General features: G+C 41.5%; 1 protein-coding gene across 4 annotated transcripts in view; it reads right to left on the bottom strand.

Moving 5' to 3' along the window:
• Positions 1-11429, bottom strand: part of LOC109892506 (calcineurin B homologous protein 3) — a 32176-nt gene extending 20747 nt beyond the window's left edge. For 2 of the 4 annotated variants that reach the window (XM_031826401.1, XM_031826402.1), the window contains exons 1-7: positions 11035-11367; positions 3797-3866; positions 3451-3531; positions 1390-1529; positions 810-871; positions 609-716; positions 424-471 (exon numbers count right to left, since the gene is read on the bottom strand). In XM_031826401.1, the coding sequence (XP_031682261.1) occupies positions 424-471; positions 609-716; positions 810-871; positions 1390-1529; positions 3451-3531; positions 3797-3866; positions 11035-11098 (573 nt within the window). In that variant the 5' untranslated portion in view covers positions 11099-11367. Of the gene's footprint in view, positions 1-423; positions 472-608; positions 727-809; positions 872-1389; positions 1530-3450; positions 3532-3796; positions 3867-11034 lie in introns of all 4 variants that reach the window. The other 2 variants (XM_020485084.2, XM_020485085.2) reach the window with 2 other exon arrangements.
• Positions 11430-12874: the final 1445 nt, after the last annotated feature.

Genomic DNA, 12874 nt, shown 5'->3' with positions numbered 1-12874 from the left:
CGGCTAAGGGCTGTTATAACGCAGTGTGCCTGGATACAGCCCTTAGCCATGGTATATTATTGCTATTATAAACTGGTTACCAACCTAATTAGAGCAGTTTTGTCATACCCATGCTATATGGTCTGATATACAACAGTTGTCAGCCAATCAGCATTCAGGGCTCCAACCACCCAGTTTATAATCTTCATTAATCAATGGGAATATATCGTTAATTTAAAAGTAAAAAAATTGATGTAAGGAGTGCAGATCACGCCTTTAAAGAACAGTGGTGATTTAATGGGCTCTCCAGCGAAGCTCACTTAAATAATCTAGACGTCCTTTATTTAATAATAAAAACCTTTTAAAAATAAAACTATAGCCATGACTTTTACCCCAAAAAATAAAAATATTATTAGACACAAAATAATATGTTTTATAACAAACCTTTAGAAAATGTTCAAATGTGATCCCCTCGTAAAACTCATCTGGTTCCTGAGAATGAGATTATTGAATATGGTATTGAAAAAAACTTGTATAATAGTCAGATGTCATATAGCAGCTGATTCCAGATCTAAAACTCAGAGTGAGGAAAAAAACATTCACAAGATGTTGTAAAAAAGCAGCCGTACCATGTGACCCATGGAAATACTGGCCACCTCCAGCATGGCAGCATCTGCTATTCCTTTTGCTGTTTCCTTTCCCAGGGCTCCGCTCCGAGACAGCAGCTCCTCCACTACCTACAGTACACTCAGAGGAAAGGCAGTCATGGTTACAATACATAGTGATAGTAAAGTATTGTATTTGAAAGACAGGGCTGGGCAATGGCTTACATGTCGATACTCCTCCAGAGTGATTGTTCCATCGTTGTCTGTGTCGTGCATGTTAAACAGGACTGGGAAAGAAAACAAGGAAAATCTTACAAACTCTTTACAAATATTTGCTTACCAAAGGCTTACCTGCATGTGTCATGAGGCATCACGGTCAAGCATTTGCTGAATAATGCTGTATATGGGATACAGATCTGTTGTATGCGTACCTGCTATCCCAGCAGAACGTTTACAGATAATTGATTCCTTTTCTGGATTCCAGTCAAAGAGCGAGCCATAGTACACATCAAACCATGTACAGTGTTCTGAATGTCATTGTAGAAAGTACACAAGCTAATAAGGAACTAACAAGGAACTGAATCCACATGCTGCTGTAGTTATTGCTTGTGATTCATGTATGTATTTACGCACCGGTTGTGTGTCCCGAAAGAGACGCACAAAGAATTATTATATCCATTTCATTTTTAGATATTATTATATCAATTTCAGCACAGTGTTACATTTGGTAGTGAAACTATACTATAATGCAAAACATCCATCTTAACACCAGTCCACACTGTAACATTTTAATAACGGTACTCACAGCGGAGTTTCTCCCTCCTGACCTTCTCTCTCTGTTCCTCTGTCATGTTCAGTGCTGGAGGTCTGAAGTGGGACATCACCACAAGGAACTCCTCAAAGCTGATCTCCTCGACCGTCCCGTCACCATTCTGATGGAAGTTTCTATAGAGGTATGAAAAAGCAAGGAACATAAATATCTCCATCTTGTGCACAGATGAGGTCACTGCACGACATCCTAGGCACATCATGGATACTGAAATGGATACTGTACGCAATATGGTAGTAGCTCGACTCCGCCTATTGCTAGCTAAGGTTGTATTATTGTCATATAGATTATAAACTCAGCAACAACAAAAAAGCTTCCCTTTTTCAGGACCCTGTCTTTCAAAGATAATTCGTAAAAATCCAAATAACTTCACAGGACAGCTGATCATCCTTGCAGTGGCAGACCACGTGTAACAACATCTGCACAGGATCGGTACATCTGAACAGCACACATGCGGGACAGGTACAGAATTGCAACAACAACTGCCCGAGTTACACCAGGAACAATCTCTCCATCAGTGCTCAGACTGCCGCAATAGGCTGAGAGAGGCTGGACTGTGGGCTTGTAGGCCTGTTGTAAGGCAGGCCTGTGTGCATTACAGGTAAGACAACCTCCTCCCTCATGTGATACCCTTCCTGCAGGCTCATCCTGACATGACCCTCCAGCATGACAATGCCACCAGCCATACTGCTCGTTCTGTGTGTGATTTCCTGCAAGACAGGAATGTCAGTGTTCTGCCATGGCCAGCGAAGGGCCCGGATCTCAATCCCATTGAGCACATCTGGAACCTGTTGGATCGGAGGGTGAGGGCTAGGCCCATTCCCCCCAGAAATGTCCGGGAACTTGCAGGTGCCTTGGGTGGAAGAGTGGGGTAACATCTCACAGCAATTGGCAAATCTGGTGCAGTCCATGAGGAGGAGATGAACTGCAGTACTTAAGCAGGGCACCTTTCATCCAAGCTACTCAATACTGCCCTTGTTGCTGCAGCCATAAGAAGTTTGGAACCACCAAGACTCTTCCAACAGCTAGCCGCCTGGCCAAACTGAGCAATTGGAGGAGAAGGGCCATAGTCAGGGAGGTGACCAAGAACCCAATGGTCACTCTGACAGAGCTCCAGAGTTCCTCAGTGGAGATGGGAAAACCTTCCAGAAGGATAACCAGCCATGCAGCACTCCACCAATCAGGCCTTTATGGTAGAGTGGCAAAACGGAAGCCACTCTTCAGTAAAAGGCACATGACAGCCCGCTTAGAGAGTTTTCCAAAGGCACATAAAGGACTCTCAGAACATAAGATACAAGATTCTCTGGTCTGATGAATCCAAGATTGAACTCCTTAGCCTGAATGCCAAGCATCACGTCTCGAGGAAACCTGGCACCATCCCTACGGTAAAGCATGGTGGTGGCAGCATCAAATAAAATAAAATTGTATGTCACATGCGCTGAATACAACAGGTGTAGACCTTACAGTGAAATGCTTACTTACAAGCCCTTAACACTTATTTTTCTTAGAACTGCATTGTTGGTTAAGTAAAAAAATGGATAAATAGAAAATAAAAGTAACAAATAATTAAACAGCAGCAGTAAAATAACAATAGTGAGGCTGTATACAGGGGGTACCAGTACAGAGTCAATGTGGGGGGCACTGGTTAGTCAAGGTAATTCAGGTAATATGTACATGTAGGTAGAGTTAAAGTGACTATGCATAGATAATGAACAGAGAGTAGCAGCAGTGTAGAAGAGGGGTCTGGGTAGCCCTTTGTTGTGGGGATGTTTTTCAGCGGCAGGAACTGGGAGACTAGTCAGGATATAATGATATATAGGTTCCGGAGGGGATGGCTGCCGTTTTAAGGGCTCCTAACCAACTGTGCTGTTGTGTTTATTCGCATTGTTTGTAACTTATTTGTACAAACATCAGTACATAAAATATTTCAGACACACCACCACTCAACTGCTAAGATTTACTTTGCATTTGGTTTGTTAAAATAGAGCCCTTAGTTGTGTACTTATTGAGGTACTTAACGGGAACATGATAATCTACCTTTTGTCAAAGAAGGCCTCTATAATTTGGGTGCGGATTGGATTGCATGCCAGGTCTGGAATTGTGTTGAGGTCAGCTCTCCTACAAGTGAAAAGACAAGGAGATAATTAAAAGGTGTGCACCAGGAAGCTGGTCACTTATAACATCTTGCTCAACAAAAGCCAAACCAAAACCTGTTAGGCTAGTTTATTATAAAGAAATGGGAAGAACCACTTCACCAGAAATGTATTATGCCAGAATACACCCATGTGTGTCCCCATAGTAACAGCACAAGTTAAAAAATAAAGTGTGTTAGAATGGGCCTTTACAGAGTGTATGAATGTCAAACATTATTAGGGAGTCCTACCTCAGCATGTCTTCATTGTGGCTCAACTGCTTGAATCTTTTGTGCAGGATTCCAATTTGCTCGAAGGAAACTGAGGAACAAAAAAAGACTGTCATGAGTCCAAGACAGAGAGGGACATCCTGCCAGCCTACCACAGCAGGTTAGAGACATAGGTGGATGAAGGAGAACTCAAATGTATCTTCAAGAGGCCTCTTATTAGCAAAATGCCAGGCAGCACATCAGCTAACATTGAATGAGCAGGAAACCATGACGGACTGCAGAGTAATGATGTTAACGGAACACAATTGTTTTTTAACTTTTGCCAACTACATTTTATCTTTGTGTCTTGAAGTTATGTCTAATTTATCATTCAGTTTGCCTGATTTGACATCCTCAGGACTAACACTGTATACACACATAGTATAAGCAGAGAGTAGGGCTGAATGTTTATTCAGCATCTATTTTTAGTTGATGCCAGTGGATTTGTATATTCAAATGTAAAAACGATCACATTGCATTCTCATTGTAGTTTAGAGAAATACAGTAATAAATGTTTATTAAACTGTGTATTACATGTAATGAGCTCAAAGTATTCAAATGCATTCAAACAAGGACTGATATCTAATATCTATCTATCTATCTAATCGCCACAATACTTCAATTAAGAGTTTGTGTGTGTGTGTGTGAGTGAGTGAGTGCGAGTGTTTTAGTGTGTGAAAAAGAGGCTGCCGAGGGAAGGACAGCTCATAATAACGGCTGGAACAGAGTGAATGGAATGGTATCAACCATATCTTGGATGAGTTATTTACCATTCCATTGAATCCATTCTAGCCATTACTATGAGTCCGTCCTCCCCAATTATGGGGCGACCAGCCGCATGTGATACATTCCTAGGTATATTGTACGGGCATACCAGTATGTGAAGATCTAATGTTTGATTACCAGTGGTATGAGGATACTCACTGAGGGTGGGGATTTCAGACAATAGAGATGGTGAAGAAAACCGGTCTGTTCACGGCCTCATTGCTTGCATGTTTTTCTGAAGCTATACACAAAGTATCTAATCTATTATTCATGGTGGCTCAGTCAGGCCTACACTGTTATTTGTTTATTTGGATCCCCATTAACTTTTGCAGAAGCAGCAGCTACTCTTCCTGGGGTTCACAAAAACACAAAACATGACATGCAACAAAACACTGATAGACAAGGACAGTCACACAAATTTTAAATACAACGATATACAAACAATACAACAAAAATTGTGTGTTAGAGTGTGTGTGTTTGTCCCCTCACTGTCCCCACCGTTCCATGAGATATAATTCAATTATTATTATTATTTTTTACGGTAATTCTGCTGTTTTCTTGAGTTGGAAGGGAGTTCGATGAGATCATGGCTCTGTATAATACAGTGCATTGTCATGAACTCGTTTTGGACTTGGGGACTGAAGAAACCCCTGATGGCATGTCTTGTGGGGTATGCATGTGTGTCTGAGCTGAATAGAATTTGATTGTGCAGACAATCTGGAATCTTCATCGCAGTAATATTTCTCATAACTAGAAGAGATCTAGAAGAAATCTAACAATACAGCTTCAACTATCATCTTATTGTCCATTAATTTTTAACCAATCTGTCATCGGAGTCAGCGCAGTACGAGGTGAGTGCTCTACACCAATTTTTGGGGTATCCAAAAGGAAATGCCGGCATTACAGAGGCAAGAGAGGGGAGTCCTGGCAAGATTAAGGCCAAGGGAGAACCAGCCACCTCTTCCTCCATTCTATAAAATTGATTAACTCTGATTGCGGATATGCTCTGATTGCTTTCAGACCAGACACCCCCCAATGGCTATCCAACTCAATGGATTCTCCACATAGGTGACACAATGTCAATTACACTCCACACTGCCCTCACCCACCTAGAAAAGAGGAATACCTATGTGAGAATAATGTTAATTGACTACAGCTCAGCTTTCAACACCAGTTTCCCCTCCAAGCTCGTTACCAAGCTTAGGACCCTGGGACTTCCTGATGGCCGACCCCAGGTGAAGAGGGTAGGCAACATCCCCTCTGCCACGCTTACCCCTAAGGGGTGTAAGTTTATTCCCCTTCTGTTCACCCACGATTTCTCCAACACCATCATCAAGTTTGCTGAAGACACGACAGTGGCGACGATGAGACTGGGAGGAGGTCAGTGACCTGGAAGTGTGGTGCCGGGACAACAACCGCTCCCTCAACGTCAGGAAGACCAAAGAGCTGATCATGGACTACAGGAAATGGGGGGAGCATGCCCCCATCCCCATCGACAGGGCTGAAGTGGAGCATGTCGAGAGCTTCAAGCTCTATGGTGTCCAAATCACTAAGGACTTAAAATAGTTCACACACACGTGCGCACAGTCGTGAAGAAGGTGTGACAGTGCCGCTTCAAGCTCAACAGGTTGAAAAGTTTTGGCGTGGGCCCTCAAATCCTCAAACAGTTATACAGCTGCACCATTAAGAGCATCCTGACTGGCTGCATCACTGTTTGTTATGGCAACATCACTGTCCTGGATCACATGGCAATGTGAGGATGGTACAGACAGCCCAGTGCATGGCAGGGGCCGAGCGCCCTGCCATCCAGGACCTCTTATCAGGCGGTGTGAAAGGAAGGCCTGAAAAATTGTTAAAGACTCCACCCAAGCCATAGACTGTTCTCTCTGCTTCCGCACGGCAAGAGGTACCGGTGCATCAAGTCTGACACAAACAGGCTCCTGAACAGTTTATATCCCCAAGCCTTAAGACCGCTAAATAGCTACACAGACTACCTGTCCCTTGTATTTTTTCACTGTCTCTAGCAGACTGACAGGATTCTACACACTCACGCACACTGACACTCCAACACACACACACACATTTATACTGACTCTACACACGCACGCGCTCACATACACCCACACTTATTTTTTTCATATACCCCTATACATACAGTATCTACCTTAAATCACTCCAGTAGGGTGCTTTACTATTTTTAGGCAGTAGAATTACTTTAGCATCCTTCCACATCTGTGGACACACACACACACACACACCTTTGGTTAAATATATAGCAAATAGGGCTGGCAATACATTCTGTTACCATACTCAATAGTTTCCCATCAATGCTGTCTATACCTGGTGGCTTGTCATTACTGATGGATAACAATAGTTTTTCCACCTGTCCCACACTAACTTGACTAAATCAAAACAGCAATCCTTCACTTTCATTATTAGATATTTTATACAAAAATATGACGGATCACTGTTCAATGTTTTCATTTCACTTTGAGTTTTTCCACCTTACTAGCAAAATAGTAATTGAACGATTGGCATTATCGAAAGCGTTTGTTATAAATTAACTAAGAGTGAAGGAAAAGGTTTGATTCCAGGCTGTATCTTAACCGGTCATGATTGGGAGTCCCATAGGGCGTTGCACAATTGGTCCCGCGTCGTCCTGGTTTGGCCGGTGTAGGCCGTTATTGTAAATAAAAATGTGTTCTTAACTGACTTGCCTAGTTAAATAAAGGTTACATACATTTTTACAACAACAAAAGCAGCCAACAAGTGCTCAGCATATGTGGGAACTCCTTCTATACTGTTGGAAAAACATTCCTCGTGAAGCTGGTTGAGAGAATGCCAAGAGTGTGCAAAGCTATCAAAGGCAAAGGGTGGCTACTTTGAAGAATCTCAAATATAAAATATATTTTTATTTGTTTATTAACACTTTTTTCTTAGTTACTACATGATTTGATATGTGTTATTTCATAGTGTTGATGTCTTCACTATTATTCTACAATGTAGAAAATAGTAAAAAATAAAGAAAAACCCTGGAATGAGTAGATGTGTCCAAACTTTTGACTGGTACTGTATAGTGTATGTCAGTCAGTCAGGTGGCTAGCTGCCGGGAGAGACGTTGAAGGGCTTTGGCTAGTATTACTTTGCCAGATAGAAGGATGAAGTAAGAAGCTAATGTTAAACGTAGCCCACCTCAGCAGGAGCAGAAAATAGGCTACAGAGTTCTCATAATAGCTTTTCTTTACAGAGAGTAGCCTACTGAGACAGATAGCGATGTGGCGCTCAGTGGTGAGGCTGAGTCAGGCTGCAATGCTTGCAGGAGGAAGCAGAAGAGAAAGTGAGGAAGCAAGCAGAGAGCGAGGTTATAGCAGTGGTTCCCAAACTTGGGGTTGTTCATGTTGAAAGATATGTTTCAATATGAACATATCCACATGGCCCATCTTCCCTAAAAGTGCAAACAATACAGTTCTACAGTTCTAAAAATGACATTTGTTTTTTGTTATATTGGTGGTTGTTCGTCTTATCTCCATCGCCCACTGCAGTTTATAGTTCCCATTACCCACTTTTTTTTACCACTACATCACTGATATTAATACAGAATCATAAGTAATATTCTAATAACTTAAGTGAATGTGATAATACAATCATCTGTGTGCTCCATGGATGTCTGTTTGTTAGGAGCTTGATTAGTAATGCCTAGGAATACAAATGTGAACACTATGTAATTTGAGAAAAGAGAGCCTATCCATGTATAGTATATATGATTTTATGCTATTCATCATTACAACTGACTGAACAATCCCTGATGCTATGTGTCGGTGTGAATCATTTCTCATATTTACCCCCTTCCAGGGGTAGGCCTTTAACATTACAAATTGAGGTGAATGAGGTGAATGAACCTAATGCAGCCAAGGTGACAATAGCTTGAGCCATTTTTGCTTGTTTTTGCTGTTCTCCAATTGTATAGAAATCCACTAAATGAGCTTCAACTTCCAAAAAATGCCTTCTGATAAAACCTTAAGAATTAGCAGAGAGCCCACTCTGGAAATGTTATATACTTGTAGAGTATATTGTTCTAAACAATGTCTTGAAATAAACAAAATCAAAAAGGGTACTTTGATATATTAAAACTTCTTATGGCTGGGGGCAGTATTGAGTAGCTTGGATGAATAAGGTGCCCAGAGGTGCCCAGAGTAAACTGCCTGATACTCAGTCCCAGTTGCTAATATATGCATATTATTAGTATATTTGAATAGAAAACACTCAGAAGTTTCTATAACTGTTTGAATGATGTCTGTGAGTATAACATAACTCATATGGCAGGCAAAAACCTGAGAAGAAAATCCAACCAGGAAGTGGGAAATCTGAGGTTGGTCGTTTTTCAACTAATTCCCTATTGAAGATACAGTGGGACATTGGTCATGTTGCACTCCATAAGGCTTCCACTAGATGTCAACAGTCTTTAGAACCATGTTTGATGCTTCTACTGTGAAGTGGGAGCAAATGAGAGGGGAATGAGTCAGGGGTCTGCCAGAATGCCATGAGCTCGTGACGCTCGTTCACGTGAGAGCGAGCTCTGTTCCATTGCATTTCTACAGACAAAGGAATTCTCCGGTTGGAACATTATTGTAGATTTATGTTAAAAACATCCTAAAGATTGATTCTATAATTTGTTTGACATGTTTCTACGGACTGTAACAGAACTTTTTGACTTTTCGTCTGCTCCTAGTGCATGCGCGTCATGAATTTGGATTTGTGAACTGAACGCGCTAACAAAAGGAGGTATTTGGACATAAATTATGGACATTATCGAACAAAACAAACATTTATAGTGGAACTGGGATTCCTGGGAGTGCATTCTGATGAAGATCATCAAAGGTAAGTGAATCTTTATAATGTTATTTCTGACTTCTGTTGACTGCACAATATGGCGGATATCTGTTTGGCTGTTTTGGTCTCTGAGCACCCTACTCAGATTATTGCATGGTTTGCTTTTTCCGTAAAGCTTTTTTGAAATCTGACACATCGGTTGCATTAAGGAGAAACTCTCAGTAATGAAAAACTCTCAGTATACATTGGTGCGTTATGTTCAGTAGTTCCAAAAACATCCAGTGATTTTGCAGAGAGCCACATCAATTTACAGAAATACTCATCGAACCCTTGACCTTTTAGCCCGAAGTCCAGTGCGCTATCGACTGTGCCACAAAAGCATGCTCGTGCGGCAGAGTCGATTTCTGCGCTTATAAACCCAGGGTCGTTACAATAGTGTACAAAACTGAAAGTAAAATATGCAAAAACTAAACTTAAGAATGGGAAGCATAGAAATAGCGCACATAGAACCGATCTACCGCTTCTTAGACTTGCTTTCAATGAGAAAGAAATGTGAGTTATCTGTTATTGTGAATTTGGTCAGGTAGCCAGTTACATATTGCAGCTTTAAAAAATATAGACGATTAATCTGGTCTAATACGATTATCAAGTCTCATTTCTTTCATCTGACTTTAGTCACAAGGACATTCCATATTTGATCAAACAGTCTTCTCATTGTTCTGCTTTTAATTTAGACATGGTAGCTCATCTCATTGCAGGGTATCAGGAAAGACACAGCAGTAGGCCTACTAGATGCCTGACAATCATCAGACTAATACCTCAGGTTCACAGTCTGAGATTAATGCCATACGTTTGATTTGAAAATGTCCTCTCACAAGCCAGAATACTGAATACAATTGAATTTCAATGTATTCTACCAGTAGTCTGTGCGGTTTGTCCTTTTGTGGGTAGGAACTTGAGCAGAAATATCCACAGGAAAGTAATGAAGTATTATTAAACTGACTTTCCAAACACTGGTACCTCCATTGATATTTATATCCCCTGGCACATGCGCAAAACAATGTAAACAAACGTCTACAGGAGGCCTCTAGGCAAGTGTGCATGCATTGCCTGCGCATGCTTCAGGTGATTTGAACGCACTACCAGGCTTTTAAAAGTTAGTTTAATTATACTTTCATGTGGATATTGTCTCAAATTCCGCACTATACAAGAACCAACCCGACAGACAATCAGCAGAGTAAGTTCAAATGGAATTTTATTCAACATTCGTGACACAGTGGACATGAAACTAGCTTTCCGGTTATGTCAAAGCCTTTTGCGCGCTGATGTCCAAGAGGGATAGCATCGGCGCCAACTAGCAGGAAAGATACTCATACTAGTGCTGTAGCCTACAGCAATATATAACTCATGCTGTTCTGCTATGGAAATAGCCCCCAGAACACTTACCGCTACACTTGATGACGTGTATTATGAAGATACTCATTATTGAGAATGGGGTTATGTATTGTGGTGGCGTTTCATTTCACAATAATGATACATTTTAGCGCAGGATTACATAGACCCATAACAATGCGTGTTCTCAACAATTGTACTCGTATACTACAAGAAACACACGTAATACTCACAGCCCGTCTTCTCTGCCAATTCTCTGTATTCTGGTTCATCAGATAATGACTGTAATGCGCCCATAACTCGAGAAACGTGCCAGCCGACCAATCCAGACGCATGGAAATAACGATTGGTCTCGCTCAGGACAACGCTGGTAACTACTGAAATCGAAACAGCGTCAGTTCAGTGGAACAGATATTTTTTTCATTAGCACATCCCCAACTCCAACTCATGTTATTGGTCGATACCGGCTGCGCTCATAATTAAGTAATAAGCTAGTTTCTTCAAGGTCCTAATGCATTTCAAGGTGTCATTCTCTGCAGACAGAGCGCGCACTTCCGCAACTTGGCAGTCTCCTTTGATCTAGTTTTTTCTCACTACTTCTTCTTCGTCTGGTTTTCTGGCAGACTACACAGGCGCTTTGTTGTGTATTGCTGCCTTTCAGTTTGGAAAGTGCACTGTTCACAGAAAAGGGAAATAAAAAAATAGAAAATTGCATCCCCATCTATATATATATATACCACTATCTCCAACACACCCATCCACCCCTGCTCAATACTTTGGCCCCAACAGATCCTACAGCAAGTCATCAGCCTGGGAGGCTGGAACCCCTTCTCTCAAAACCCCCTGTAGTTTTTCTGCACTAAAATCTCTGATACCCAAACACATCTATCCTTCTGCTACTACCAATTCAATCTTCTGGGATTTCCTTTCCATCTGTGCGGTAAAATTAATGACCATAGCAATAAATTCCAAGAAGCCAACCTTAATAAAGCACAAACTGTTCTGGTCACTCTGTACTGACCTACTTTCCCATTCCTTTAGCACATCATCCTCTACTTTCCTCACTGCCTCAGCATGTGACACTTTCTGTGCTCCTCTCACCCTGGAAACTTCAATCTGTCTCACTCGCACAGGACATTTCTGAACCCCAGCAACATGGCCACCACCACAATTGAAACACCCAACCTTTTCCCTGAAACTACACACTCTTTTGTCACAAGCCCTCCTGCACACTTCTCACATCTTTGAATCTCCCTCCTACATACTGCTGCAACATGACCAGAAACTTGGCACCGGAAACACCATAGTGGGTTCCGAATGTTCTCTTATTACTGTCAGCAGTGGCCTACTTAGGCTACAGTGTAGTAGCTTATAAGTGTAGTAGCTTGTAAGACTGTTAGAATTTTAGTGAGGTCCGAAGTTTTTTATTGTATAGAAGTGTAGTAAATAAGCTTCAACTTGTACATTTCTATACAAATAAAAAAGTTATATTTGGAGAACAGAAAAAAAAGCAAAAATGACCCCAGCTATTATCACCTTGGCTGCTGTACACTACCGTTCAAAAGTTTGGGCTGCCTAGAAGGCCAGCATCCCGTAGTCGCCTCTTCATTGTTGACGTTGAGACTGGTGTTTTGCTGGTACTATTTAAGGAAGCTGCCAGTTGAGAACTTGTGAGGCGTCTGTCTCTCAATCTAGACACTCTAATGTACTTGTCCTCTTGCTCAGTTGTGCACCGGGGCCTCCCACTCCTCTTTCTATTCTGGTTAGGGCCAGTTTGCGCTGTTCTGTGAAGGGAGTAGTACACAGCTTTGTACGAGATCCTCAATTTCTTGGCATTTTCTCACATGGAATATCCTTAATTTCTCAGAACAAGAATAGACTGACGAGTTTCAGAAGAAAGTTGTTTGTTTCTGGCCATTTTAGGGCTGTAATCGAACCCACAAATCCTGCTGTTCCAGATACTCAACTAGTCTAAAGAAGGCCAGTTTTATTGTTTCTTTAATCAGCACAACAGTTTTCAGCTGTGCTAACATAATTGCAAAAGGTTTTTATAATGATCAATTCGCCTTTTAA

Source organism: Oncorhynchus kisutch, linkage group LG6 (genome assembly GCF_002021735.2).
Source record: "Oncorhynchus kisutch isolate 150728-3 linkage group LG6, Okis_V2, whole genome shotgun sequence".
In the NCBI taxonomy this organism is placed as follows: Eukaryota; Metazoa; Chordata; class Actinopteri; order Salmoniformes; family Salmonidae; genus Oncorhynchus; species Oncorhynchus kisutch.
Note: the sequence above shows the minus strand (reverse complement) of the source record. Positions and strands in the feature narration are given on the sequence as shown.